The sequence below is a fragment of the Cricetulus griseus genome, assembly GCF_003668045.3.
Source record: "Cricetulus griseus strain 17A/GY chromosome 1 unlocalized genomic scaffold, alternate assembly CriGri-PICRH-1.0 chr1_0, whole genome shotgun sequence".
In the NCBI taxonomy this organism is placed as follows: Eukaryota; Metazoa; Chordata; class Mammalia; order Rodentia; family Cricetidae; genus Cricetulus; species Cricetulus griseus.
The window spans coordinates 145,552,043-145,578,581 of NW_023276806.1; the positions used below are offsets into that span (position 1 = coordinate 145,552,043).

At 35.7% G+C, this 26,539-nt stretch overlaps 1 protein-coding gene across 7 annotated transcripts in view; it reads left to right on the forward strand.

The window, feature by feature from the left end:
- Nav3 (neuron navigator 3) overlaps positions 1–26,539 on the forward strand; it is a 219,292-nt gene that overhangs the window by 121,470 nt on the left and 71,283 nt on the right. For 5 of the 7 annotated variants that reach the window (XR_004772196.1, XM_027392445.2, XM_027392448.2 and 2 more), the window contains 5 exons: positions 16,422–16,554; positions 17,281–17,551; positions 18,608–19,319; positions 21,211–21,699; positions 25,293–25,334. Coding sequence is in view for 6 of the 7 variants with exons in the window: in XM_027392445.2 (XP_027248246.1) it covers positions 16,422–16,554; positions 17,281–17,551; positions 18,608–19,319; positions 21,211–21,699; positions 25,293–25,334 (1,647 nt within the window). In the remaining variant the exon portion in view is untranslated. The remainder of the gene's footprint in view (positions 1–16,421; positions 16,555–17,280; positions 17,552–18,607; positions 19,320–21,210; positions 21,700–25,292; positions 25,335–26,539) is intronic. The other 2 variants (XM_027392446.2, XM_027392450.2) reach the window with 2 other exon arrangements.

The following is a 26,539-nucleotide window of genomic DNA, read 5'->3' on the forward strand; positions in this document are numbered from 1 at the left end:
TAAAATTGACTAAAATAATGTTAATAAAAGTAATGTGTTGGGGAAAGCATCTTAAATATTTGAACATGTAAAACTTCACTACTATCAATTAGGCTTAGTGGGTTGTCAAAAAAGAAGACATGAAGTTGGGAAGAGAACACATTAAAAGAAAAATGGGAGAATTTACTAGAACAAAATGTAGGATATGATCACATTTTATTACATACATCTGTGAAATACTCAATAAAGAAAGGTTATAATAATATAAGTAGATTAATCTCTTTTTCAAAAAGTAAAAAAGAAGTTGAGGGAAGATAGCTGAAAAGAATTAATGAAAATTCAGCTTGAGTTTTGATAAATGTAACTGCAATTAAATTTCTCAACTCTTTTTAATCTCAAACGTTTTGAGACATTTAAAGTCACCTTTGACCTGTTATAACCAGGAGTAAAATCAATATTACATAAGGCTGTAATACTCTTTGAGGTTTTATTTATGATTGGTTGAAAACTACAAAACTTTTTATACATACTACTAAATATTTAATACATTATATAAGTTGATTATGTAGTCATTTTAAATATATGTGGTGATTTAGATGGACTTAGAAGTTAAAATATTGATAATATTACATAAATTAAATGAATAATACATACACAAAATCACAATAAGCAAGATTGTAAGAAGGAAAATGTCTACACACATGTGTAACACATCTAGAAATATTCAGAAATCATTAACATATTAAGGATGGCTACTTCTGGGCAGATGACAGTTGTTTAACTATCACAGCTATGTATTTCTCCCTGCCCAGTTTGCAAGGGTAGGTATTGTATTATCCATTTTTCTCTTGGTTCTGACAAAATCCTTAACAAAAGTAACTTGAGGAAGAAAGATGTTATTTTGTCCATCCGTTATGGTGGAGATGGACATGGAGGCAGGAGCAGAAGATGGCTGGCCTCATTGCTGCCACAGTCAGGAAGCAGAGATAAAGGTAGTGCTAAGCCCATTGTCCTTTTGACTTTTCTATAAACCCAGACCCCCAGCCTGTAGAAGGAGTTTAACCTCTCTGGAATCTCTGTCACAGTTGCATTGTGAAATGTATGTCAGAGTGGTTCTAAAGTTGATCAAGTACACAATGTCAATTAGCTATTACAAGTCTTTTAATGGCTTTTAAGAAATATTTATGATATAAAACATATACTAGTCACCTTTTTGAATTCTTGAATTTACATAAATAGGTTATATATCTTTAGTTTTATAATTTTAGTGTGTATATTTGCCATAATTTCTCCACTTATTAGAAAGATAAAATATATGTATTTTTCATCCATATGGCAGTATTGTTTAAAAAAAGAGAGTGATGGAATAAACTCTCAAAACTATTATGGGCATTATTCTAGTAATGTGTTTGAATGCATTTTTAATAGCATTATTTTATTGCTCTGGTGCTTTCAGCTCACATAATAAAAAATAGATATTTTTCATCTCTGCCTCAAATATCTTAATATACAAGAATCTCCCTGACTGTGTAAATTCATTTTAAACTAACATTATTTATTAAATTTGACAGAGATTACCTGGGGCTTGCTTTGATAAAGAACGAGAGCTTTTCATTTTGTTGTTTATCTATCCTTATCTGATGCTTCAAGAGAACAACTGTAAATCTTCATTATTTGTTTTCTAGAAAAAAGAAAAGGAAATGAAAAGGCCAGTGCATAGCTTATGGATTGCTTTCTGGTTCCAAATCCACAGCATATTAATACTAGCCTCCTAATACTTCATAGATTAAATTCAATTTTATATCCACACTAAGATTATAAAAATGAAGATTTTTTTAAACCTGTTTATAAGAATTGTCAGTTTATTAAGAATTATAGTAAGCTATTAAATACCAAACAACCCAGCTTCTTTTGACATGGGATAAGATGATGCAAATTCAAGCACAATGTACCTTCAGGATTGTGTTTTGAGGCATCCTGATGACTTCTTTTCTAACTATTCCAGATGTCTTCCTCTCTGGCCAGTAGAAAGGACATGGGCAAATTAGTCTTTTTCTCTTGCCCATGTTCAAATATTTTTAACCATGACTATTTAAACAGGAAAGGTGGTTTAGTCATTAAAGTGCTTGCCTTAGAGGCATGAGGACCAGAGTTTGATCTCCAGTACCCTGTAAAAGGTCAGATGGAGGGGCATGCACCTGTAATCCCAGTACTGGGGGCAGAGACAGGAGACTCTTGGGGGTTGCTTACTATTCTCACTGAATCAGCAAGCTCCATGGTCAATGAGAGGCTTTCTCTCAAACAAGAAAGTGAAGAGAGGTTGAGGGAGATACCTAATGTTGACTTCTGGCCTTGCTATGTATACACATATGTATGCATGCACACCTACACATAAACACATCACACACACACACACACACACACACACACACACACACACACACACACACACACACACACACACTTCATTTCTTTCCTTAAAATTCTTTGAATTCTATTGTTCTCATTGCTAGCTCTAATGTCTTCCCACTATACACACAGTCCTCCAATAGAGAACTCAGATTGCCCTCTCTGTCTCGCTAAACAATTGCACTTTTCCCACACCTGCCATCCTAGTCCCATGTCTCTTGAGTTTGGGTATTTCTGGAATTCTGTTTGTGCATGCTTATCTTCTTTTTAACACTATTTCATCACAGAAGGCTTTACTCCTCAGCGATCTAGCTGCAGTTCTTTAATGTGATTCCCTTAGGAAAGCAGGTGTTTATTCACCCAAGCTTACTTGTCCCCCACCTCACTTGTTTCTGTTCTCATTTCTGAGCCTTTAAATCACATACAATGGCTGGGACTTGTGACATCATGGGATAGAGCAGTTTCTGATTGAGTCTATAAACATTATGAAGCTAAACTAGGCCAGAAGTTATGTTCTGCTTTAAGGCTGAGGGAAACATTCTGATTTTGCTCTTGGCTATAATGCTGTGACTGTTACAGCTTTTTTGCAGAATGTCACAGTAGATTAGAGGCAAAATAGAAGCAAATAGAGATGTGGAAGAATTAATGAATTTTGAGAAGGTATGGAAGGATTCATAAGGACATGGTGTTTCAACTGTATTCCATACCAAATTGTACAGATAATATGTAGTGTCAAAATGAGACATTGGTGGGTATAAGGAACTTTATTTAAACTTAATAAAATCATGCAAAGATTATTAATTGAGTGCTTATGTATTTAATCTTGTATCATTTTTAGACATTAATATATTACTTTGGGATTTCCCCCCACTCTAACATCTCCTCTGATGGTTGTTCTTTTCTTTACAATGATAAAACATTTACAAATCAGTCTTGGAGTAATATCACTGACCCTGAGGAAATAATGAATTTACACTTCAGTGGTTACAGTACCCAAAGCTGGTATGGACTGCTGACAAAATTACATAATAAAGGAATAAGTAGTTGCATGTTCTCATAGTTGTGAAGACCAAAGTCATGGACTTGGTAGTTTGGTTCTAAAACTCACAGCCTAGACATTTCTCAACATCTTATTATTGCAAAGATCGTTGCGTCTAGAACATACTTTGAAAGTGAAATGCATCTCATTATTTTAATAATCATATAGAGAAAAATCATCCTAAAATATGATGGAATTTTAGTGACTCCATTCTAATATGCAAATATCCAATTTTCCCTTTATTCGGGATGAAAAATCCAGAAACTTTTATAAAATAATCTCATGATGATTATGGTTACCTTTTTCCCTTCTTAGTGAGTAGTTATTTCCATATTTAAGAAATAGTAAAATCTTTAAAATACTGAGTCATATTCTATGTCATCTGCCTCCTTTTAGGCTGGAGAGTCAAAACTGTTTTTCTTGTATTACTATGTCATGAGAACCTTGACAATGGATTTTCTGACATTCCTATGAAACTTTAGGAGTCTGGATCTTCGTGTATCCAGATTTAAATTTTCTTCTTATGTCAGCTAACTCACTTACACTCGAATAACTCCAATATTGTAATAAATACTATGGTGGCTAATCTTAGTGTCACCTTGGCACACTATGAAATCACCCAGAAAGAGAGTCCCAATGAAGGGTGGTCTATATTAAGTTGGCCTGTGTGTATGTCTGTAGGTGCTTGTCTTGATTATGTTGATTGAGGGGAGAAGACCAAGACCACTGTGGGTATCAGCATTCCTTAGGTTTTGATCTTGTAAAAACTTGTAAAGACTAAGGCACAATTAGGTATGGTATTCAGAAGTCAAATGAAACACATAGGATTCTACTCATCATTAGTGATTTAGAGTCCAATTAGGTGATTACTATCAGCAATGATACTAAAGTAAGAAGTGACCACTAATGATTGATTTATAAAAAGTTGCCTTTGATTGAGTGCCTCTTACAGTCAAGATATTTTCCTCTTACAGCATAAAAAACAGCCATAGACAAAATAAGCAAAGCTTTCTAGGTTTTACAGATTGTTTATGATGTTTCTCAGTAAAAAATAAGTGATGAATTAATTGAAAAAGTAATATATTGATTGACGGTAGTTGCAAGAATGAGAGACAAATGCAAGAATGTAGTAAGACATGTGTACAGAGAAGGGTGTGCTAATTTTTAAACATGCTGAGTCAGACCTTCTTCAGAAGGCTAAATTCAAGCAAAGAGCGTGAATAATGAAGAAATATATGCATCTGCAGGCAACCAGATTAAGAACATCACGTTACTGATGAGCCTCATCATTCATTTCAGTGTTTCCCAGTACTATTGCCCCAAGAATACTCCGATACTGTGAAATATTATAACATCCATGGCAATGTTTTTTAAATGATTATATCATATATAATCAAGCCAATCGACTGGGAACTAAAATATTTTGCAAATGTGTTTTTCCTTTATCTTTTAATAAAATCAACCTATGAGCAGAAATTGAAAAGTCAGTACTCAGTGAACATTTTGGTAGAAATTTAAAATAATGTCACGTCAGTAGCCAGTATTTTGATTATAATCAAATTGGGGTAAAAGAGGAATGTATCCAGAGAAAGAATTAATCAACATGTTCCATTAATTCACTTAGGGTAATTAAATAAGGTGAAATTGGAAATAAGGTTATTTTTTAGTGCCTGAGGTTAAAAAGATCCATTCTTTATTAAAAACAGTGTCTTTTTACAATACATGCACTTATTGAGCAGTTGGTACAGCAATCTGAACAGTCTAATAGCAAAATGAAGACTGCCTGCCCCGAATGCTGCTATGTGAAATATAGGAGCACACTGAAAATTGACCCAGCAACCAATATCAGGTCACTGGACTAACTTTTCCTTTTTCAAAAGGAACATGTTTCAAATCTTCAAAATGATTTTTAAGAACAATTCAGTAAATATTTCAGAAGTCCCCATAAATACTGAAGTTGTGAACAGAAATACATTTTGTTTAAAGCAGATTTGCCTTCAAATGTGTGCCCAGAGGTGATTATAGACAACAATTACCTTTGCAATATTACTAAGCATGTAAAAGCTAAATAATAAAAAGCATCCCCATTCATTTTCTCATTCATTTGGTATTCTCATAGGAAGTCAAATAGTAATATGCCTGAATGTTAAATGGTTACATTCTTTTACTTTCTAGGTTATATAAATTTTGTACTGCTGTTTTACATTTCTGATTTTTGACATCTATATGAATCTATGCACCCACTAATAGAGGAATCCCTTCACTGCTAACCACTGGCCATCACTAAATTATCAAAGAAACAGGATCACTCAGCCCATAGCCTCAGCCCACACACATACAATTGGCTTTCAAATACTCTTTATCACTTCATATGTCAATGGTTCATCCCTTGAAAGTGTTAAGAAAGAAGATGCCGAGTTGAATGTCTTCCTAAATAAATCACTGTTCACAAATACTTTATTTAGGACAGATTGCTATAAACTACATTATTAACCTTAATTGTAAAGCAGATTCAACACATTTGATGAAAATATTTGAAATCATCTCAAATATTAAATGAATTTTGCTGTTAGCATTTTTTGTTGGGTTAATAACTTGAAATCTTCATCTGGACATGTCTGGATCAAAAATCACTGTTTAGTATGTGAGAAATTGGGTGAGTCCTTTAATGTGATTGTACCTTACTTAATCTCTTTGTCTATATATTGTGGGGATGATCATATAACCATTACTTCTGAGTTGCTATGAGAAGAAAGTTACTAGAGAGTGTAAAGAAGAAAGATTATCTAGTCACTAGTGAGGACCTTATACACACTGATTGATTAATAACTAGAACTTTAACTATTTATAAAGTTAAAATTCTTCATATGGTTTTGGGATGTTGGAAATTTTTCTTTGTATATTATTTATTAAGATTCTTTGTCTGCTTTTCTGTGAATATTATTATTTAGTTGCCCTTCGTGTAGTAATAATTTTAAGTGTTTTCTATTAAGTTCCAGCAAAGAAAATGTGTATTTTACCATTTTATACTCAGGTCACACTTTTAATGTGTAAGAAAGATTGGTTTATAAAGTCTAGTTGTTTTCTTTATGAACATCCTCGTTGGTTTGTGATTTCAATGTCTCTCCTCTAAAGAATGGAACTTTATATTTTCAGTATAGTCTTCTGCTTTTCATGCTGAACTGCTGAGCTGCCTTGGAATTTTTAATTTGATATAAAATCCCAATTTTCATACCACAGATTTTCTTGACACTTGCTAAAAAATTAATGGGCCTTTTAATTATTTATTCTCCCATTTTCATTATGATTTAGTGTAGGCTTATTCTTTAGCCTTCTTCCTGCACTTAAGTAATAGGGTAATAATATTGTCATTGTTGTATCTTTGTGTTGTCATTATTATATGTGAAAATCTGTCATCTTGTTGGTGCATTAGCATGTTCATCATATTAGAGTGTGCTTATGGAAAGGAAATGTTAAACTCACTGTATTCAGAGTTGACATGACTGAACGTATATGAAGAAGTAACAAAGGAATTTACTTTAAAAATCAGGCCTTCATCCTACAGCACCAAAAAAGCAATCAATGAACTTGACAACATTATGTCATACAAAGCCAAGTTTTAGAATTTAATCGTATTTGATATACAAGCAACAACAATGACAAAAAATACTCTGAGATACCATCTTACTCCTGTCAGAATGGCTAAAATAAAAAAACACCAATGATAGTTTATCCTGGAGAGGCTGTGGAGAAAGAGGAACACTCCTCCACTGCTGGTGGGAGTGCCAACTTGTACAGCCACTGTGGAAATCAGGATGGCGACTCCTCAAGAAAATAGGAATGAGTCTATCACAAGATCCAGCAATTCCACTCCTAGGCATATACCCAAAAGTAGCACATTCATATAACATGGATATATGTTCAACCATGTTCATAGCAGCATTATTTGTAATAGCCAGAAACTGGAAGCAGCCTAGATGCCCCTCAGCCAAAGAATGGATACAGAAAATGTGGTACATTTACACAATCGAGTACTACTCAGCAGAAAAAAACAATGGAATCTTGAAATTTGCAGGAAAATGGATGGAACTCAAAGAAACCATTCTGAGTGAGGTAACCCAATCACAAAAACACAAACATGATATGTACTCACTCATATGTAGACCTGCTTTATGATACACAGTAGTGACCTTGCTTTATCAGAGCTGTTTTTAATGATGTTGCTCAGAATGGTTTCCTTCCAGATGATGACTGAGAAGCAAATTAAAAAAAAAAATGGTGCCAAGTACCACAAGAGTAACAGAACTGCACTGTTTTCTGGGATTTTGTTTTTTACTTTTTGTTGTTGTTGTTTGTGGGATTCTTTTTGTTTTTGTTTTGTTTTTTGTTTTTTAAATGGAGTGTGCTGGATGTGTCTACAATTTTGTTCAAATGACTGCAGCACCTGGAAAAGCTGTTGCTGCTATTGATGCATAACATATTGCCATTACTGCTCTTTTTATTTAATATATATATATATATATATGCTAATTGAAACTCAAATATGTAATGAATCCAAGGTGTTTCAGAGAGTGCTCACCTGTGCATGCAAATTTGATTTCATCTTTAGTAAGTAGTAAAGTTATAAGCTTGCCAAAAAAAAAGAAGTGACACACTGGAAGACAAATGTCACACAATTTCAATTTTATGTGTAACCTAGAAATGATGAACTTATGCGAACAGATAGCAGAATTGTGGCTATTAGGCTTCAATGTGGGTTTTTAACAATGGGGAAACAATTGGTTTAAGGATATAAAACTGCAGTTGGACAAGAGGCATGGACTCCCTGAAGCCTTGAGGTCTACTGAGAGCATGATAAATATGATTTATAACAATATGCTATATTTTAAAAGTTGTGAGATGGTATACTTTAAGTGTTCTCAAAACAAAAATGATGAATATGTGTGATATAATATGTTAATTTGTTTAATTTAGCCATGCCATTGTGAACATACTATATTGTGTATCATAATTGTGCATGACTTTATTTATGAGCTAAATAGATGAATGAAAAAAAAAAGAAGGGACTTTGAGAGCCCATCCTGTGTGAAGGGATGCTCTCATCCGGGACACATGGGGGAGGGCCTAGGCCTGGTCCAGGATGCTGTTGTGGAATTTGGGGAGCCCCCGTGGAGGGCTCTACCCTCTATGGGGAGTGGAGGGGGGAAGGGGATGGTGGGGGATTAGGGGCGAGGGGGAAGAGGGAGAAGGGATTGACATGTGAAATTATAATTTGTAAAAATTAAATAAAAAATTAAATAAAAAAAATAAAATAAATGAGAAAAAATAAAACATGAACATTTAAACATATCCTTTGTGACAGCTTCCATAATATAACCCAATTTAGTTTTTATAAAGCTCTATGATTCCAAGAATTACCCACTATTGCATAAAGAAATTAAAGAAGGTAAAAATATATTGAAAAATATTTATTGCTTGTGGGCTGAGAAGCTTGATATGATATCAGTATTTCTGGATGGATCCTTAGATTTAATGAAATACATATCAAGTCACCGGCAGCTTCTCATTAGATGTATAGAAGCTGTTTCTGAAATTATATGCAAATGCTTAGAACAAAAATAGCTGCACCGATTTTGTAAAGAGAAGCATGAATCTGGAGGACTTACATGATCTGTTTGTAAGGCTTAGTGTAAAGCTACAGCATGCTGATAATATTCACTAAAATGCCCATAGAAATGAAGTAATAGAAAACCTTAAAGTAAACAGCATGCATATAGTCAATTACTTTTTATTATAAACTTGCCAATGAAACTAAATTCTTGAAAGACTAGGAAGATAATAAACCTATCTTTTTTTTTCTAGACCAATATGGCTGTTAATTTTTGTACAATGCCAACTCAACACGGTAAACTGGGATACTTTTTTCCAAAGTTGACAGCACATCTAAAGTTTCCAAAAATTCAAATTATATATGTATATATATATATATATATATATACCAATAATGGCAGTATGTTATGCATCAATAGCAGCAACAGCTTTTCCAGGTGCTGCAGTCATTTGAACAAAATTGTAGACACATCCAGCACACTCCATTAAAAAAAAAAAAGTAAAAAACAAAATCCCAGAAAACAGCACAGTTCTGTTACTCTTGTGGCACCTGGCACCATTTTTTTTTAATTAGCTTCTCAATCATCATCTGGAAGGAAACCATTCTGAGCAACATCATTAAAAACAGCTCTGATAAAGCATGGTCACTACTATGTATCATAAAGCAGGTCTACATATGAGTGAGTACATATCATGTTTGTGTTTTTGTGGTTGGGTTACCTCGGTCAGAATGGTTTCTTCGAGTTCCATCCATTTTCCTGCAAATTTCAAGATTCCATTGTTTTTGTTTTTTGTTTTTGTTTTTTTCTGCTGAGTAGTACTCGATTGTGTAAATGTACCACATTTTCTGTATCCATTCTTCGGCTGAGGGGCATCTAGGCTGCTTCCAGTCTGGCTATTACAAATAATGCTGCTATGAACATGGTTGAACAGATGTCTTTGTTATATGAATGTGCTTCTTTTGGGTATATGCCTAGGAGTGGAATTGCTGGATCTTGTAATAGACTCATTCCCATTTTCTTGAGGAGTCGCCATCCTGATTTCCACAGTGGCTGTACAAGTTGGCACTCCCACCAGCAGTGGAGGAGTGTTCCTCTTTCTCCACATCCTCTCCAGGATAAACTATCATTGGTAGTTTTGATTTTAGCCATTCTGGCAGGAGTAAGATGGTATCTCAGAGTTGTTTTGATTTGCATTTCCCTGAAGCACATGGCTAAGGATATTGAGCACTTTCTTACGTGTCTTTCAGCCATTTTAGATTACTCTATTGAGAATTGTCTATTTAGTTCTGTACCCCATTTTTTAATTGGATTGTTTGGTGTTTTGGAGAATAGCTTCTTGAGTTCTTTGTATATTTTGGAGATCAGGCCTCTGTCAGATGTGGAGTTGGTGAATATCTTTTCCCAGTCTGTGGGCTGTTGTTTTGTCTTGCTGACTATGTCCTTTGCCTTACAGAAGCTTCTCAGTTTCAGGAGATCAACAATTAACATTTATTAATAAATTAATAAATGTTAATTTTTGGTCTCAGTGTCTGTGCTACTGGTTTTATGTTCAGGAAGTGGTCTCCTGTGCCGATTAATTCAAGGTTATTTCCCACTTTATCTTCTAGTAGGTTCAGTGTGGCTGGGTTTATGTTGAGGTCTTTGATCCATTTTGACTTAAGTTTTGTGCACACACACACACACACACACACACACACACACACACACACCTCAGAGACAGAGAAAGTAAGAAACAGAGACAGAGAGATGGCAGAGAGACAGAAACTTACACACACACACACACACACACACACACACACACACACACACACACAATAGAGCCAAACGGACAGAGACAGGGAAAGAAGAGAAACACACAGTGAGAATGCACAATTTTTCACACTCATTAGAAAAGAATGTGTAGTTTTTCTTCCATTCTCCCACAATATCACTCTGACTGCTCTTTTACCTAGTGAGTAAAGGATTATATCCATGCAAAGACTTGTATGTGAATATTTTAATGGTTTTATTTATAGTGTTTCAAGGCAGGAACTACACAACATGTAAATAAAAACTAACAATTCCACAATTTATGAGTTGGTCATAGACTGTGAGAGAAAGACTCAACAGAATTATAGATTTGTAATTTGGCAGAAATAAAGAGGTTCTCTTTATGCAGAATATAGTTAGAAACCCTTAAATTTTAATGCAATTAAAAATGAAAGGATGGCAAAAATATTTGATGAGATTTGAGACCTATTACTCAGAGCTAATTATGCTAATAATTCTTTCATTAAAAACTATTTTCTATTAAGCTTTTTTCAACTTAATTAAATGTGTGACAATCAACAGAATTAATTGCATCATGGCTATGGAGAATTCTGTTATCTACAAAATCAAAGGAGAAAGTCAAATGTCATAGAAGTTTAAGATTAGAAAAATAACTCCATTATCTGTCAAAAATTATTACTTCAAGTTTGCTTAGCAAAGAACTATGTTGAACAAAAGTTTGCTGGAAACTTTCATGTAATGGAGCTGAAGTAGTGGCAGCTCACAGCCATTTGTAACTCCAGATTTGTAACATCAGATGTACACATGTGGTGCATATACATGCATGCAAATAAATACATTTATGCACATAAAAATAAAAAAATCTTCAAAAATCTTTTATTATTATTAGGCTTAACCCAGTTTAAAATCAATGAATGGAAGCAGTATTTTCAAAAGGAAAACTTCATTTAGCAATATAATTTAGTGTCATAGTCAACAACAGACACTGCTATCTATTAGAGATATAATGATAAATAAATCATAGTCCATTATACATAGTATGAAAAGGGGGACAGAAACACACACACACACACACACACACACACACACACACACACACACACACACACACGACTATTTTTCAGGAGTGAAAATGTGGCAATAGACTGGTTAGTATAGGATCTTACCCACTCACAGTTGTCACAGTCACATCATGAAGATACCAACTCTTGAAAAAAGTAATCGTGATTATGTCCCACCATCCATTTATACCACTAACCTCTATCATGACACTTTCCAGTTTCTATTGATTGATGGTCTCAGTAAACATTAAACTTTTTGAAGAACTGAAATTTACTTCTCACACTGAGTGAGAGTACATACTTACCAGTATTTTAAAATGAATATTGAATATAGTATAAAAATGGAAAGTGTATAATAAAAGAGTGGCCATCCATGTGCCTGCTAAAACAATTTTTTAAGTGATTAAAGACAAATTCACAGAGAATTGGACTTCATTAAAATGCAAAGGAAGTAAGAGTAATGTATTAGATCGAGGACTGACAAGTAATGCCAATGAGTGTTGGGAAGAATTTTTGGAGAAAGAATAATGTGATCTACCTAGAGTTAATTTGAGATTTTGACATGACTCCCTTGGAGCAAAAATTTCCAAATAAGGCTAAAAACATGAATCTTGCAGTCAGGAAAGAATTGTAGTTTAGCTAAGTGATTAAGGTTTCAAAATCATAACCTTGATTTCATAGTTGTTGTCAAGGAAGATATTCTAAAGTTAATATAATGGAGGGCAAGATATAGAGCAATTCAATGAAGTTCTCAAGAATAGAGAAACACTATAAGAAAAAGAAGAGCCAAGTAAAGATGGCAGAGAATGTAATGCTTGTTATGAGTACATTTTAGGAAAGGAGGGGAGAAAATACAGAAACAAGGGCTGTATGATGCTAATTAAACCAGAACAGTATGTTCAATAACCTACTATATACTACCTGTGAGAGTGGCAGTCAAATCCAAGGAGAACTCCTATGTGCATTTTAGTTCCATTATATCAGGCTTTGTTTGACCATTATATTTGTTAGATTACTTTGTTTCAGTTTTCAATGAGAGATTGAAACTTCATGATGTTATTGGAACTATAGGTTCTATAAGTCTAAACTCAAAGTTTTGTGTTTATTGAAGAATGTCTGTGATTGTTGTGATCACAATAGCTGATTCTGATTTTAGCATGCTATTTGAAGCTAGGTTTTCATTTGGAAGAAGCTATTGTTGAGGGCTGAGGAGGAAATGACTTAGCAGGTATCGGTCCTTTGCACCAAGCTTTAAGATGTGCACTCCATCCCATTGAGGAACCCAGATAGTGGAAGTCGAGAACCCACTCTCCCACTAGTTGTCCTCTAACTGTTACTAGAAATTTTGGGAAGCTCCTCCATGATTTTGACTGGATACCAGAGAATTTAGATTCCCTCTTTGGGTTTTTAGTCTCATTAATAAGAAAATTTAACAACAGTCCCAAACAAAAGCTCAAGGAAAAGAGTAATACAGTTTAAAAGATTAATAGAGTTTAAAAGGGCAGGCAAACTATAAATCTTGGAAGCTGCTTGCAAGAGAATGGAGAAGAGAAGGAAAACAAGCCATGCCCTTGAATTTAAGAAGCATGGAGGTCATCTACATGGCAGGAAGGGAGCTTTATAAAATAATATGGAAGCCTAATGTGTCACCAAAACCAACATCAAGACATAAAAAATAGGCCTTTTGAGTTAGGATTTATAAAAGTAGATGGGCCCAACAGAGTCTGTCCATAGATCACAGGGACTGCACTAGGGAGAGGGAATTCTGGGAAGAAAAAGTACAATATGTCATTAAAGGGGTAATTACTTCATCTGTCTCTTTAGCATAGCTTTTGTGAGCTCACAATCATAATGATTCTCTTCACTGCTTTAGGGTGGTGCCTTGGTCAGGTGATTTACCACACAGTTGGATTAACTGCTTTATGATTTGGGAAGCTTCGAATATTAGGTCTCCACCCAGGCCAGAGAAGTAGATTTTTCCAAATGGGCCTACACAAAGCACTGATAAAGGCTAAGGTAACATAAACTCCATACATGCATCATGGTGCGCGCGCGCGCACACACACACACAGACACACACACACACACACACACACACACACACACACGCGTTGTGTTCAAATAAAAATAAATAAATGTGAGTATCTTTTGCATCATAACATTTTATTAAATACAATATTTCTAAGTACTTTCAGCAGCTTTCAGTATATCTCCTCATTCTCTTGATATTTGTTTGTTAAGGAACTTGAGGTTGAGGTTTACATTGGTATAATGGTGTTCAAAGTATATGTTCATGATTTTTCATAATTTATATTCCCATATTCAACATGTAAAGTACAAATAGTAAAAGAAATAATAAGTAATGAATAAAACTGTGTTGTAGAAATGATTATTGTAGTGACTAAGATCTTAGTTGCAAATTACATGATCTACTTTTGACAATTTATGGACCTAAAGCATGGTGGAAGGCTCTTTGAATTAAGAGACAGTGGGAAACATAACCCCTTTACTGGCTCTTAGAAAACCATACATCCGGGGCTGGAGTGATGGCTCAGGGGTTAAGAGCACTGGCTGTCCTTCCAGAGGTCCTGAGTTCAATTCCCAGCAACCACTGGTGGCTCACAACCATCTGTAATGGGATCTGGTGCCCTCTTCTGGCATGCACTGTACACATGATAAATAAATAAATCTTTAAAAAGAAAAAGAAAAGCATACATCCAAATTATGATACCTCTAGTAGGTAACTCAGGTAATTGAAAGCTTAAAAAAAAAAAAACACCACTACTTAGAGGAAAACTGAGTTACTCTGCTAGGTGGGAGAGGAGTCAGTTCTCTGACTTGCTTAGTAATGATAACTTTCTCCGATTGGGTACAAACTGCAGATGGGACTATGCTGCATAACAGATGTTTGCAAGGGAGTTTAGATATTGTAGGTATTTGCTGATGGTGGGGCTAATAATATGGAAAGTCACAAAATATGATATAGAGGAGGTATTCACCAGATTTGGGCACTCAGACAGATATTTCTCTAGTGGTATAAAATAGATTTTTCTCACATTAAGATATAATTGTTAATGATAATAATCTAATTTATAAATAACAACTGGTAATAATATGCTACGCTTTCAGTAAGTTCAGCTTTCTTCTTGATGATTACTTTTGTTTTATATGTATCTAGGTACATCATTATTATTTGGAACTTAAGATGGGGCTCCTGTAGTATATTCATTTTGTCTCCTTTATGTTTTATTTGTGCTTTCATGATGAATATTTGAATAGTACCTTCAATGCTTGGATCATTTGTGAAAGGTGTTTAAAGCCAAATGTTGATTTCATGAGACTTGGTTTTTGTCCTTATATAGTATATGTACCTAGGTTGCATTGATTCATATATCAAAGCACATGTGAGTAGTAACTAATGTATTAGCAGACTGAAATTCAGTCAGCAAATGAGAAGACAGTGGTCCCTCTTGCAAATTGGAATTCCCATTCCCCTTTAAGATACCCATATGTCCTGAAGTATTTATGTGCCATCACATCAAACACATTGACTAAATAATGGTTTAGCCTGCACATGGTTATTAATATAGCTTACCTTATTTTTGGTTATATAAAAAAGTATTTCAGATATCCATCATATCCCTCTACTGGATTTCCTTATGCATCCCTTGAGACACATTTTGTTTTGGAGCCTAGACTATATGAAAAAGAGAAGCTTTTTAGAGATTGTAACATGGTAGTGCCATGGCCAGTTGTGATTTTTTTTGAAAGATGCATTTGCTTATTATCTTCATGAATATTTGTTGCCTTCATGAATGTATGTGTTCCACATGTGTACCTGGTTCCCACAGAGACTGGAAGAGGGTTCAGATTCCTTTGAACTGGAGTTACAGATGCTGTAAGCTATCTTGGGGGCACTGGGAACTAAGCCTGGGCCCTCTGCAAAAGCAGCAAATGCTCCTCGCAGCTGAGACATCTCTCTAGGCTCCAAGTGTAACTTTTTGATCATTCACTGAGATGCTGAAGCTGAAGTTTTGTGGCAAATGCCAAAAGCAGGAACATCAGATACAAGACTTTCTTATGTTCTTTAGAATTGTGATGGGTAAGATTACTGGATGTATTTCAATATTTAAACACCATTGAATGATTGTAATTTTAAGATAGGAAAATGAGGAATGGTTTTCAGATGCCTGACTCAAGCCAACATTTTTGAACAGATAATTAATTCTTAGATATTTTATGATTCCAGATTGCTTTTGTGGGTGCGGTGTAAGGCACTCAGATGGCATGTTACTCTTCTTTCAATGTTTGCTTTCATGCTTCTAATATTCACCTATAATCCACGTCTTCTGGTTCATCCTAAATACCAGAGATGGCTATTATTTACTAGCTATTCAGTTCTTATAAATATGATGTTCCCAAAATGGATAGTGAACAAGTTCTCATAAATATTTTTAATGCCTTTATGAAAACACTGTGTGGAAATGTCAGTGATTTATATGTTTGTCCTGTGACGGGCTCTTTTCTGCTTCATGTCTTTCTTCTCTTTAGCTGGGATGACAGCAGTTCAGTGAGCAGTGGTCTCAGTGATACCCTTGATAATATCAGCACAGATGACCTGAACACCACATCCTCTATCAGCTCTTACTCCAATATCACTGTCCCCTCCAGGAAGAACACTCAGGTGAGAGCTATCCTCCCTCTTCTATCAATTTGTTCCTAAAAAATGTATTTTATTAAACTGTGATTTTATTCTTTAATCTGAAGCATTTGCATAAGCTGAATATTCAGAGATACTAATGAATCACCAACACTGGGAATCTGAAATGTTTTTGTTTTAGGACCCCTAGAGTTGCAGCCCCCAGAACTATAGCAATGCCCGTCCCTGGCCTCTTTTGAAGATTGTAATTAACTTAGATATATTTGCTGATCTAACCCAGAAAGACCCACCCGGATGTTTTTTCCCCACTAATGCAGATTTACTTAAGGTCCAACTTTAAAAACAGTCTAACATGGGATTATTCTTGATTAGTTTTATAATGATGTCAAAAATAAATTACTAGGCTCACTTGTGAATGGTAAATCAAGAAAGAACATTGAATACGTCCCCACCTTGTCTTTGTCTTTCTTGTCACATTTGTCGTAGAAAAAGCCCTTCCTTTGTGGAGTTGAATTAGGCTTTTCTGAGCATTATTTATCCTGACATTCTCTAATATCTGCAAAGGGAAATTCTATGGCTCAAATTGATGAAACTTAAGTGAAGCCATAGTTAAAAATAGAATCGTTTCTGGCATACTGCTGAAGATAAATCAGTGCTTCGTTATTTTTCCTACCAGTTATCTGAAAATACATTCCAGGACCCGATTCATACTTTATAGGGTTTTTCTTCATGGAAAGTTTTTCTTTATAGCTGAAAACAGATGCAGAGAAACGGTCAACAGCTGATGAGACCTGGGACAGTCCAGAGGAGCTGAAGAAGACTGAAGAGGATTTTGACAGCCATGGTGATGGAGGTGCCAAGTGGAAGGGTGCTAGTTCTGGACTTGCTGAAGACTCAGAGAAGACAGGGCAGAAAGCAGGCCTGTCTGTGTCTCAGACTGGTTCCTGGAGGAGAGGCATGTCTGCCCAAGGAGGAACACCAGCTAGGCAGAAAACCGGGGCGAGTGCACTCAAGACCCCAGGTAAGTTTGTCACTTGGGATCTGCACTACAGAAGAATGTTAACCTATGGTCCCATTGTGCATCTGTTTCCACATGTATTATCTCCCTTTATTTTATTTTATTTTTGGGTTTTCGAGACAGGGTTTCTCTGTGTAGCTTTGGAGCCTATCCTGGCACTCACTCTGGAGACCAGGCTGGCCTCGAACTCACAGAGATCCGCCTGCCTCCCGAGTGCTGGGATTAAAGGTGTGTTCTACCAACGCCCAGCTTATCTCTCTTATTAATCAGATTCTTCTGCACACAGTTAAACAGGTTTGTTCTGTAATCCACATACTTGCTCATATAAGCCCACATAAATATGACAATCTGAGAATCCTGTGGGTATCACACTTGTCACGTAGGGTTGTTATGTGCTGTATTACAGTGTGGTCACTTTATGTACAAGTAAAGTCTTGTTTCTGGACAAATAATACCTCACTTTTCCTGACTTTTTAATGAATATTCTCAGTATTGATTTTACAAATGCCATGTTTTCAGTATTGATTTTACAAATGCCACTACTTTTGTTTGTTTTGTTTTGTTTTTCAAGACAGGGTTTCTCTGTGTAACCTTAGATCCTGTCCTGGAATTCATTCTTGTAGACCAGGCTGGCCTGAAACTCACAGAGATCTGCCTGCCTCTGCGTCACCACAACATGAGGAACTGTATTACAGGGTCGAGGTATTAGGAAAGTTGAGAACCACTGGTCTTGTACTTGGCTTGAAAGGCATAAGTAGCACCCTTCTGAAGCAAGAGTGTTGTAAGATACAAAACATTAAGAAATAAGAAAATAGTCTTTTCATTTTATCTCCTCAGGTTCATTACATTTCCTCTCACAGACATGGTTTTTTTTCTTTCTAGCTATGCACACTCTTAATCATCTCATTATATTGGAGTGTGCCTATTTAGATCTGAAAGAAGAAATACTTCAGAACTGAAGTTATATAAACAGCTAAAAAGCATTCACATTTTTACATTTGGTCTTGGAGGTATTATGATGTCAAAACATTCAAAAGAACCCATTGGTGTGTTTTTCAGGGAAGACAGATGATGCCAAAGCTTCAGAGAAAGGGAAAACACCCCTGAAAGGATCATCATCCTTGCAGAGATCCCCTTCAGATGCAGGGAAAAGCAGTGGGGATGAAGGGAAAAAGCCACCCTCAGGCATTGGAAGATCATCAGCCAGCAATTCTTTTGGATATAAGAAGACAAGTGGTGTTGGATCCTCTACTATGATTACCAGCAGTGGTGCCACCATAACCAGTGGCTCAGCTACACTGGGGAAGATCCCCAAATCGGCTGCCATTGGTGGGAAGTCAAATGCAGGAAGGAAAACCAGCCTAGATGGGTCTCAGAATCAAGATGATGTTGTCCTGCATGTGAGCTCCAAGACCAGCCTCCAGTACCGCAGCTTACCTCGCCCTTCCAAGTCCAGCACCAGTGGTATCCCTGGGAGAGGTGGCCACAGATCCAGCACTAGCAGCATTGATTCCAATGTCAGCAGCAAGTCAGCTGGGGCCACCACCTCCAAACTGAGAGAACCTACTAAGATCGGCTCAGGACGCTCGAGTCCAGTCACTGTCAACCAAACAGACAAAGAGAAGGAGAAAGTCGCAGTCTCAGATTCAGAGAGTGTTTCTTTGTCAGGTTCCCCCAAATCCAGCCCCACCTCTGCCAGTGCCTGTGGTACACAAGGGCTCAGACAGCCAGGGTCCAAATATCCAGATATTGCCTCACCTACGTTTCGAAGGTAAGGGTATGTAAGGGAATGCTGGGAGAACATAAAAGGTAGTATATAGCACATATGTATCCCACATAAAGGTATTTTAATTTATTCTGAGTATTCAAAGATCTGTGTTCTAGACTTGTTCAAAATACAGTGAATTCTACAGAGCTGATTTGTGAACTGCTAGTGCAAAAAGGTGATGCCCATTTAAAGAAATTGTTAGCCTTTCAGGTATACTGTCAGTGTGATGCTGGAAATGCGCAAAAGGCTTAAAGCCAAATAACTATCCATAGAAGTAGTCATAAAATGAAGTGATAGCTTATAAAATAATTCAGCAGTTTTCACCTCTCCTTTCTGTAATTAAAAAAAATCAAACTGTATAGACCTTGATAAACACTACATTTACTTCTAGTGTACATCATCTCACTGACTCATAATGAGTTGGTGGTTATGAATATACAGCATATATTCTTTGTAACTGTTTATAATGGACCAATAAATACAGGGCTGTATCTTAACATAGTAAAAACAGAAACAAATCAAAATGTCAAAGTATGGTGTGATTGTCAGAATTTTAAAACATGTAGATGTCTGACACAGGACAAGAATTCACGAGGAGGGTAACTTCTGGAACTCTTTGTCAGTGTTTGTTGACAGAATCCAGCTGCATGATATATGTACCATGATTATCTTTGTATTAAATATGTAAAGTTCTGCCAAGTAATAGCCCTGGTTTTAGACACTCCAAGTAGCATAGAGGAAATCAGGAATGACTTAGGACAAATTGTTAAATATCTCTGCCTCTGTTCTCTCATCTTCAAATTAATAGAGTAATCATTTATCGCCTATTACTTATTAAATATTTAAGGTTTGTTTTTATTCTGTGGTGTACCCTAGAATTTTGATCTCTTAGGAAGAGCCTAGAAAAATTTACTCTCACATTTAAGTTACCTTCGAACCATAACTGTTTGAAAAATAACAGTTATTGCAAGTACTAATTGTGAAGAATGTTTTGAAGTGTGAATTCTTCTTGGAAAGAATGAGTTACAGCTTTAGCAAGAGTAAATATATTTCACTGCTTATGTGAAAGCCAATAGTGCCCCCCTGTGGCCCATTACCTATGAAACAATTTCTCATATTCGTCCTAGAGATCTTCCACTGCGGGAAATATGGATTTCATTGCAGCTGAATTAGTAACCATTCTGCCATTACTTCATATCATTTTATTTCCATATTTGCATAAATTTGATTATATCATCTGTTTCATTTACAAAACTAAAATGTTTTCTGAACTGAACTCCAGTATCTACCTTAGCACCAATGATATTTCAAATCGCTGAGATATATATATATAGCTCCGGCAACTGACAGAAATCCCTGTGGTTTTTCCATGAGAGGATTTCAGCAAATCTATAAGTTGTCAAAAATAAGCAAAAAATATTTTCAGCTGAGTCACTCAGGCCCCTAGACATTACCTTGCCTTAACTGTCCCCCTTAGATTTTTGAGTAACCTATTTTTAAAAGGAGGAAAATTCATTTAAGCGTCATATACCGAATGCGTAGAAGTTGTTTCATTATAATGGTTTTCTAGATAGGCAATGCCAGAATGGCTAAAATACATTAGAGTCCTTTGTCGATAGAAGTGTAAAAGTCAAACATGATTATGTTTGACTTTTGCCCTCTTTCTGCCTACCTTGGTCGCAGTCCAGTGCTGATCTCCCCTTAAGAGATTATAAGAGTTTTTTAGTAGTTGATTAATACCAAGGCCGATCATATCACCTTCAGGAACATAGAGGCTGGACGTGCTTGGTGGCTCACTATTCCAAAGCACGCTTGGCTCTGTGGACTGAAACCCTATGGCATGTGACTATGAGTCTCTTGGAACAACTGAAGTTGTTATTTGTTTTTCTTTTAGGTTGTTTGGTGCCAAGGCAGGTGGCAAATCTGCCGCTGCACCTAATACTGAGGGTGTGAAATCCTCCTCAGTATTGCCCAGCCCTAGTACCTCATTAGCGCGACAAGGCAGTCTGGAGTCACCGTCGTCTGGTACGGGCAGCATGGGCAGTGCTGGTGGGCTGAGCGGCAACAGCAGCCCTCTCTTCAATAAGCCCTCAGACCTAACTACAGATGTTATAAGCTTAAGTCACTCCTTGGCTTCCAGCCCAGCATCGGTTCACTCTTTCACATCGGGTGGTCTTGTGTGGGCTGCCAATCTGAGCAGTTCCTCTGCCGGCAGCAAGGACACTCCGAGTTACCAGTCCATGACTAGTCTCCATACGAGCTCTGAGTCAATTGACCTGCCCCTCAGCCATCATGGCTCGCTGTCTGGACTGACCACAGGCACTCACGAGGTGCAGAGCCTGCTCACGAGAACGGGTAGTGTGAGATCTACTCTCTCAGAAAGGTGAGCCATACCGGAGGCATTCATGAGTCCTTAACCCCTTCTTCCCGCACTGTGCGCACGACCCCACCCTACTAAATTTCCTTGATTCCACTGTGAGTACAACTGTGCAGTGACATAAAAATGAACTTAAATTTAGAGTTAATATTGATAAGACCAGTCTCATTCTTCACTCTTGCTACCAAATTTGACAAGGGATGAAGTCATGAAAGGTAGGGTGATTGGATCATTTTCTTAACACAAATGCCTACCATTCCAGACAGTAGGCGATTTGAACAATATATAAAGTAGGCATTCATGCAGTGAGTGATATATTCTCAATATAAAATATAAGTTACTAAGACATAATCTACAATGATAGAATGTCCATTAATCTATTATTTCTAACTATTTTCTTCTGGATTCTCTTGACTATGTGAAATACAGAATCAAGAATGAAATACTGCCTCTTGGTGTGCTATAACCTCACTGTACTTGGACAGTCATGCAATTGGCATTTCCACTACATTAAAACACCTGAGACCTAAAGGAACAATTGGTGCTCAGTGCTTATTGTGATAGGCTAGTAATGTCAGAATGTATGTTTTCCCATTCACAAAAAGCCCGAGCCCTAACTACAGGGTTGTCAAATGTATCCACTTCCCTTTAGGTTTTGTTAGTACATCCAACATAAAAAGAACTGCTACTGAACAGTCCATCAAAAAAATAGACTTTCAATCATACCTCAGATTCTGGTTTCCATAGCTATAAGGTAAATGGACATGATCACATGTCATGTATAAAACTTATGCCAAATAAATAGTTAAATTTAAAATGAACTAACAGTCTTATTTAAATGATATCTCCTAGATTTATATAAGAATTTACATGAAGGGTTTTAAATGAGTTGATGTCTAAATCAAACAAGTAGGATATAAATTGCTAGTAGCAACCATCCTCCATAAAGAATACAGATAGTCTTTAAATTAAAAAGATGAAAAAAAACATAAAGTTGTTCATAGAGATTTCAACCCAATTGTTTAGCCTCCAAATATTAAATACTAAGAAACATGGTCAATTGCATCATTGTAACCAAGAAACCACCCAATCAAAACTGCATGTTAAAATCAATAAGTTTTATTTTATAGCTATAGTGGAATCTAGTTTTAATACTTTATTCCACATTTTAGCACTACATCTACTATAAAAATAAAGCAATAAAGGTACAGTTATATACTGTTTTAAATCAAATCATTTTAATAGTAACACAATATTAGAAATAGGATAATTTTAACCTCATGTTAAAATAATCAAATAAAGACTTTCTAAAATATCATTTAAATGTATTAGTGACTATTCAGCCATGTAAAGTCAATGTGAGTATCTTATTAAGAATGACATATAAGACTGAAAATAATAAGTTCCTTCCAGCAAATAGCTCGATTGAATTTTTTTATTTAAAACATTGTTTATACTTTTCCTTCTGAAGGAAACTGCAAAGTCTAATAGTTCATTTTAACCCTTAAGAGTATATATAAGACTATTCAAGAAAATCTCATGTGCATGTCATGACAATATTGGTCAGTTAATAACTAGATTGAAAGTATAAAAGTATATCAAAACGTGGTTTTTTAAAAAGTTAATTTGAGATGTGTATGATAGATATTATGATATACATAAGTTTTTGACTTCTCTTGTTACACTTTGATCTTCATGTCCTAGGACTAATAAATTAGTGGATGTTCATATTAATTCCAATTTTTACATAAGCTATTCACTAAAATTAAAAAGTAAGGAAATGAATGAATACAAATGAAATATTTGTCCATATTGCCCTGCATATCAGATCCAGTCATTAGTGGTCCCGTGACTATAACTAACCCACACTTGTTTCATTTTATTCTTTTTTATTGTGACCAAAGCATTTTTTAAGGGAATCTAAAGTCATAGACAACTTTGAAAATTTCTGGTCATTAAATGTAAATTTTGACAACTGTGCAACTGTGTTGCACATTATGACTGTTGGCCTAACACAAACAGTGCATGGATTGGAATCTCCACTTCACTCACTCTCTCTCCCTCTCTAGCCATTGCTGACATTGGAGTTGTCAGTTCTTGAAGTTTTGCAGAAAAACCAACATAATATTTTCATGAATGTCTAGACCAGTGGTTCTCCACTTTCCCAATGCTGTGACCCTTTAATACAGTTCCTCATGTTGTGGTGAACCCAACCATAGCATGTTTTCATTGCTACTTCATAACTACAATTTTGCTAGTGTTATAAATCATAATGTAAATATTTTTGGAGATAGAGGTTTTCCAAATGTGTCTCAACCCACAGGTTGAGAAGTACTGTTCTAGAGTCTAGGAAAAGTTCTATATTATTCAATTTAAATTTGTTTGCTGGGTTATTTCACTGTAACTTATAAATATGTAATTTTATACAAGCTAATAACATTGGCAAAATAATAACAATTTTCTCATTTTTGCAATATTATAAAGAAATAATGCCATAGAGAAATAATGGCATATGATCACATAAATGTATAGCCCAATATAGCTAGCATTTAGAGATCTCTTATTTGTTTGTAATTAGTTTCTTATTTATTTATGATTCATTTGGTTTGATATTTCACACTGGTTAGGAAATTTTATAATCCTAATACATGACAAGAACAAATTACTCATTGGCATAATATAACAGATGGAGTACCTGTAGAAGAAAACATTTTAGCTTTGATTTTGAGTGATTCAATTTAAGTCAGTCTGTTTTGCATTTGTGTTTTATCATCCCCATTGTGTACATGCTATATGTTTAATTTTGATCATTTGATGCTTTAAACAAAGACAGCAATAGTTCTGTAGGTCCATATTCATTTTCCACCTTGGCGATCTGTATGCTATAGATTAGAATGGAACCTTAGATGTGTCCCAAACCTCTCCATTTCCAGTGAGTCATTTTCCACTTATCTAGGTACACGATTCTAGTCCTATGTGTGACAAACTGAGAATTAGTTAAAATGACAGTGATATAATATATAACAATTTAATACCCAATCAGTTCTCAAAGATGGAATAGTTTTACTTCGTTAGTATATGTAAATAAATTATATTAGAAACATTGTTTAAAGGAAATAAATGTTATATGTTAAATTCTCTATATAAGTAGAAAACAAATTTACCCTCACTTTTATTAGAAATAACTAGACAAGATACAACTATTATATGGTTATCCAACCTATCTTGTCATTGGGACTTGTCACTTTAACAGCAGGTGTCATTGTCATCCCTATGATTCTCCTGCATATGAAGTCAAAACAAAAGTCTAGTCCACTGCACAGGAAAGAGAGGGTACCACAGCATCCACAGGGAAGTTATGCTAACATGATTTAATGCATTTTCTAATCATTTTTAATATCACAAGGATAGAAAGAAATCCCACATTTATTGCAGCAACAAAAGCCCTGTCCCTTAGTTGGCTTTTCCGGTCACTTCAGTATTCATATATGTGTTAGCAGAGTGCTATTTTGTGAAGTTCGGGGAATGAATTTTGTTGAGTATATGATTTGGAAATTTTGTTTGCATTGTGTCCTTAGGGGTTTTCTTTGTTTTAACAGCATGCAGCTTGACAGAAATACACTACCCAAAAAGGGACTAAGGTATATATTTCTCTCAGCATAACTGATGCCTCTTTCTGTTGTTATGTAAACTTTCTGTGCTGTGTCTTCTTCCCATCTGTTTGCTGTGTAGCATCTGGCATGGAAGATGAAGGCTCTTGATGCTTTCTCTGGCTTTAAGTGTAGGTGATGCTCCTTAGGAAGAGATGCCAGTGAGGATGGAGGTGGTGACTCAAGTGAATCCCAGTAGGAATATCATGATTATGAAATAAAAGGAACTTCTCTGAGGCTTTGCTCATGTGGGGAGCAGCTAGTGGTAGGATGCAGAAGTCTTTCTCTCTTATTAAGATAAAATTACTTCTCCAAGTTTTTCTTCTTGATAGTATATGTTTGCAAAACCTCAAAACTGAAACCAGGAAGGTGACTCAGTTGGTATAAATGCTTTGCAAGCAAGCATGAGGACTTGATTTCAAATCCCCAACACCCTCCCGATGAGCTGAGCATAGCCCCATGGACTGTAACTCCATCACTGGCAGGAGTGGAGACAGGAGAATCACTGGTTCACAGCTTAGCTCAGGTTTTGTGAGACTATAGTGATCCAATGTCAAAGGAGTAAGGCAAAAGGCAATAGAGCCCGATGCCTGATTGCTTCCTCTGATTTCCACATACATTTGTGCACACAACCCACATACATATACTGTAGACATTCATACATGTACAGATGCCCACAAAAATGTACATATTTTTAAAAGATGAAAAACAATCCCCAAATCTACATAGTCTCCACCTGCGACAAGTAAGAATGAAAAGTTGAAGTATGCTATAAATGGAGTAAATAAAAAAAAGTTATAACAGGGCAGCTATGGCCATTAAGGAATTATTTTACAGATTGTGTTTTATAAAAACTCGGTCCCAATTTCTGCTTTCCATGCCTGCTCATATTATTTACCAGATAAGTTCAAATCTGAATTAATCTAACATCACCTAGCAATTTCTAAATAGTTGTTCAATTTAAAATAAAAGTAAAATGATAATTGGGTTCATGGCCATGAACCTATCTTACATAGTTTTTTTTCTGAGACAAAGATGCAGAGAAAACAGCTAACAGGTACAGTGCTATGAGCCTGATAAACTGACTGCAAGTAGCATTTTAACCAAAGAACTGAAAGACAACTCTCACTATCAGTTTGTGTCCCGTTTCCTATGCTGTTCTGTGACTGTCACTGTTCCTCCCTTAGCTTCTGGCC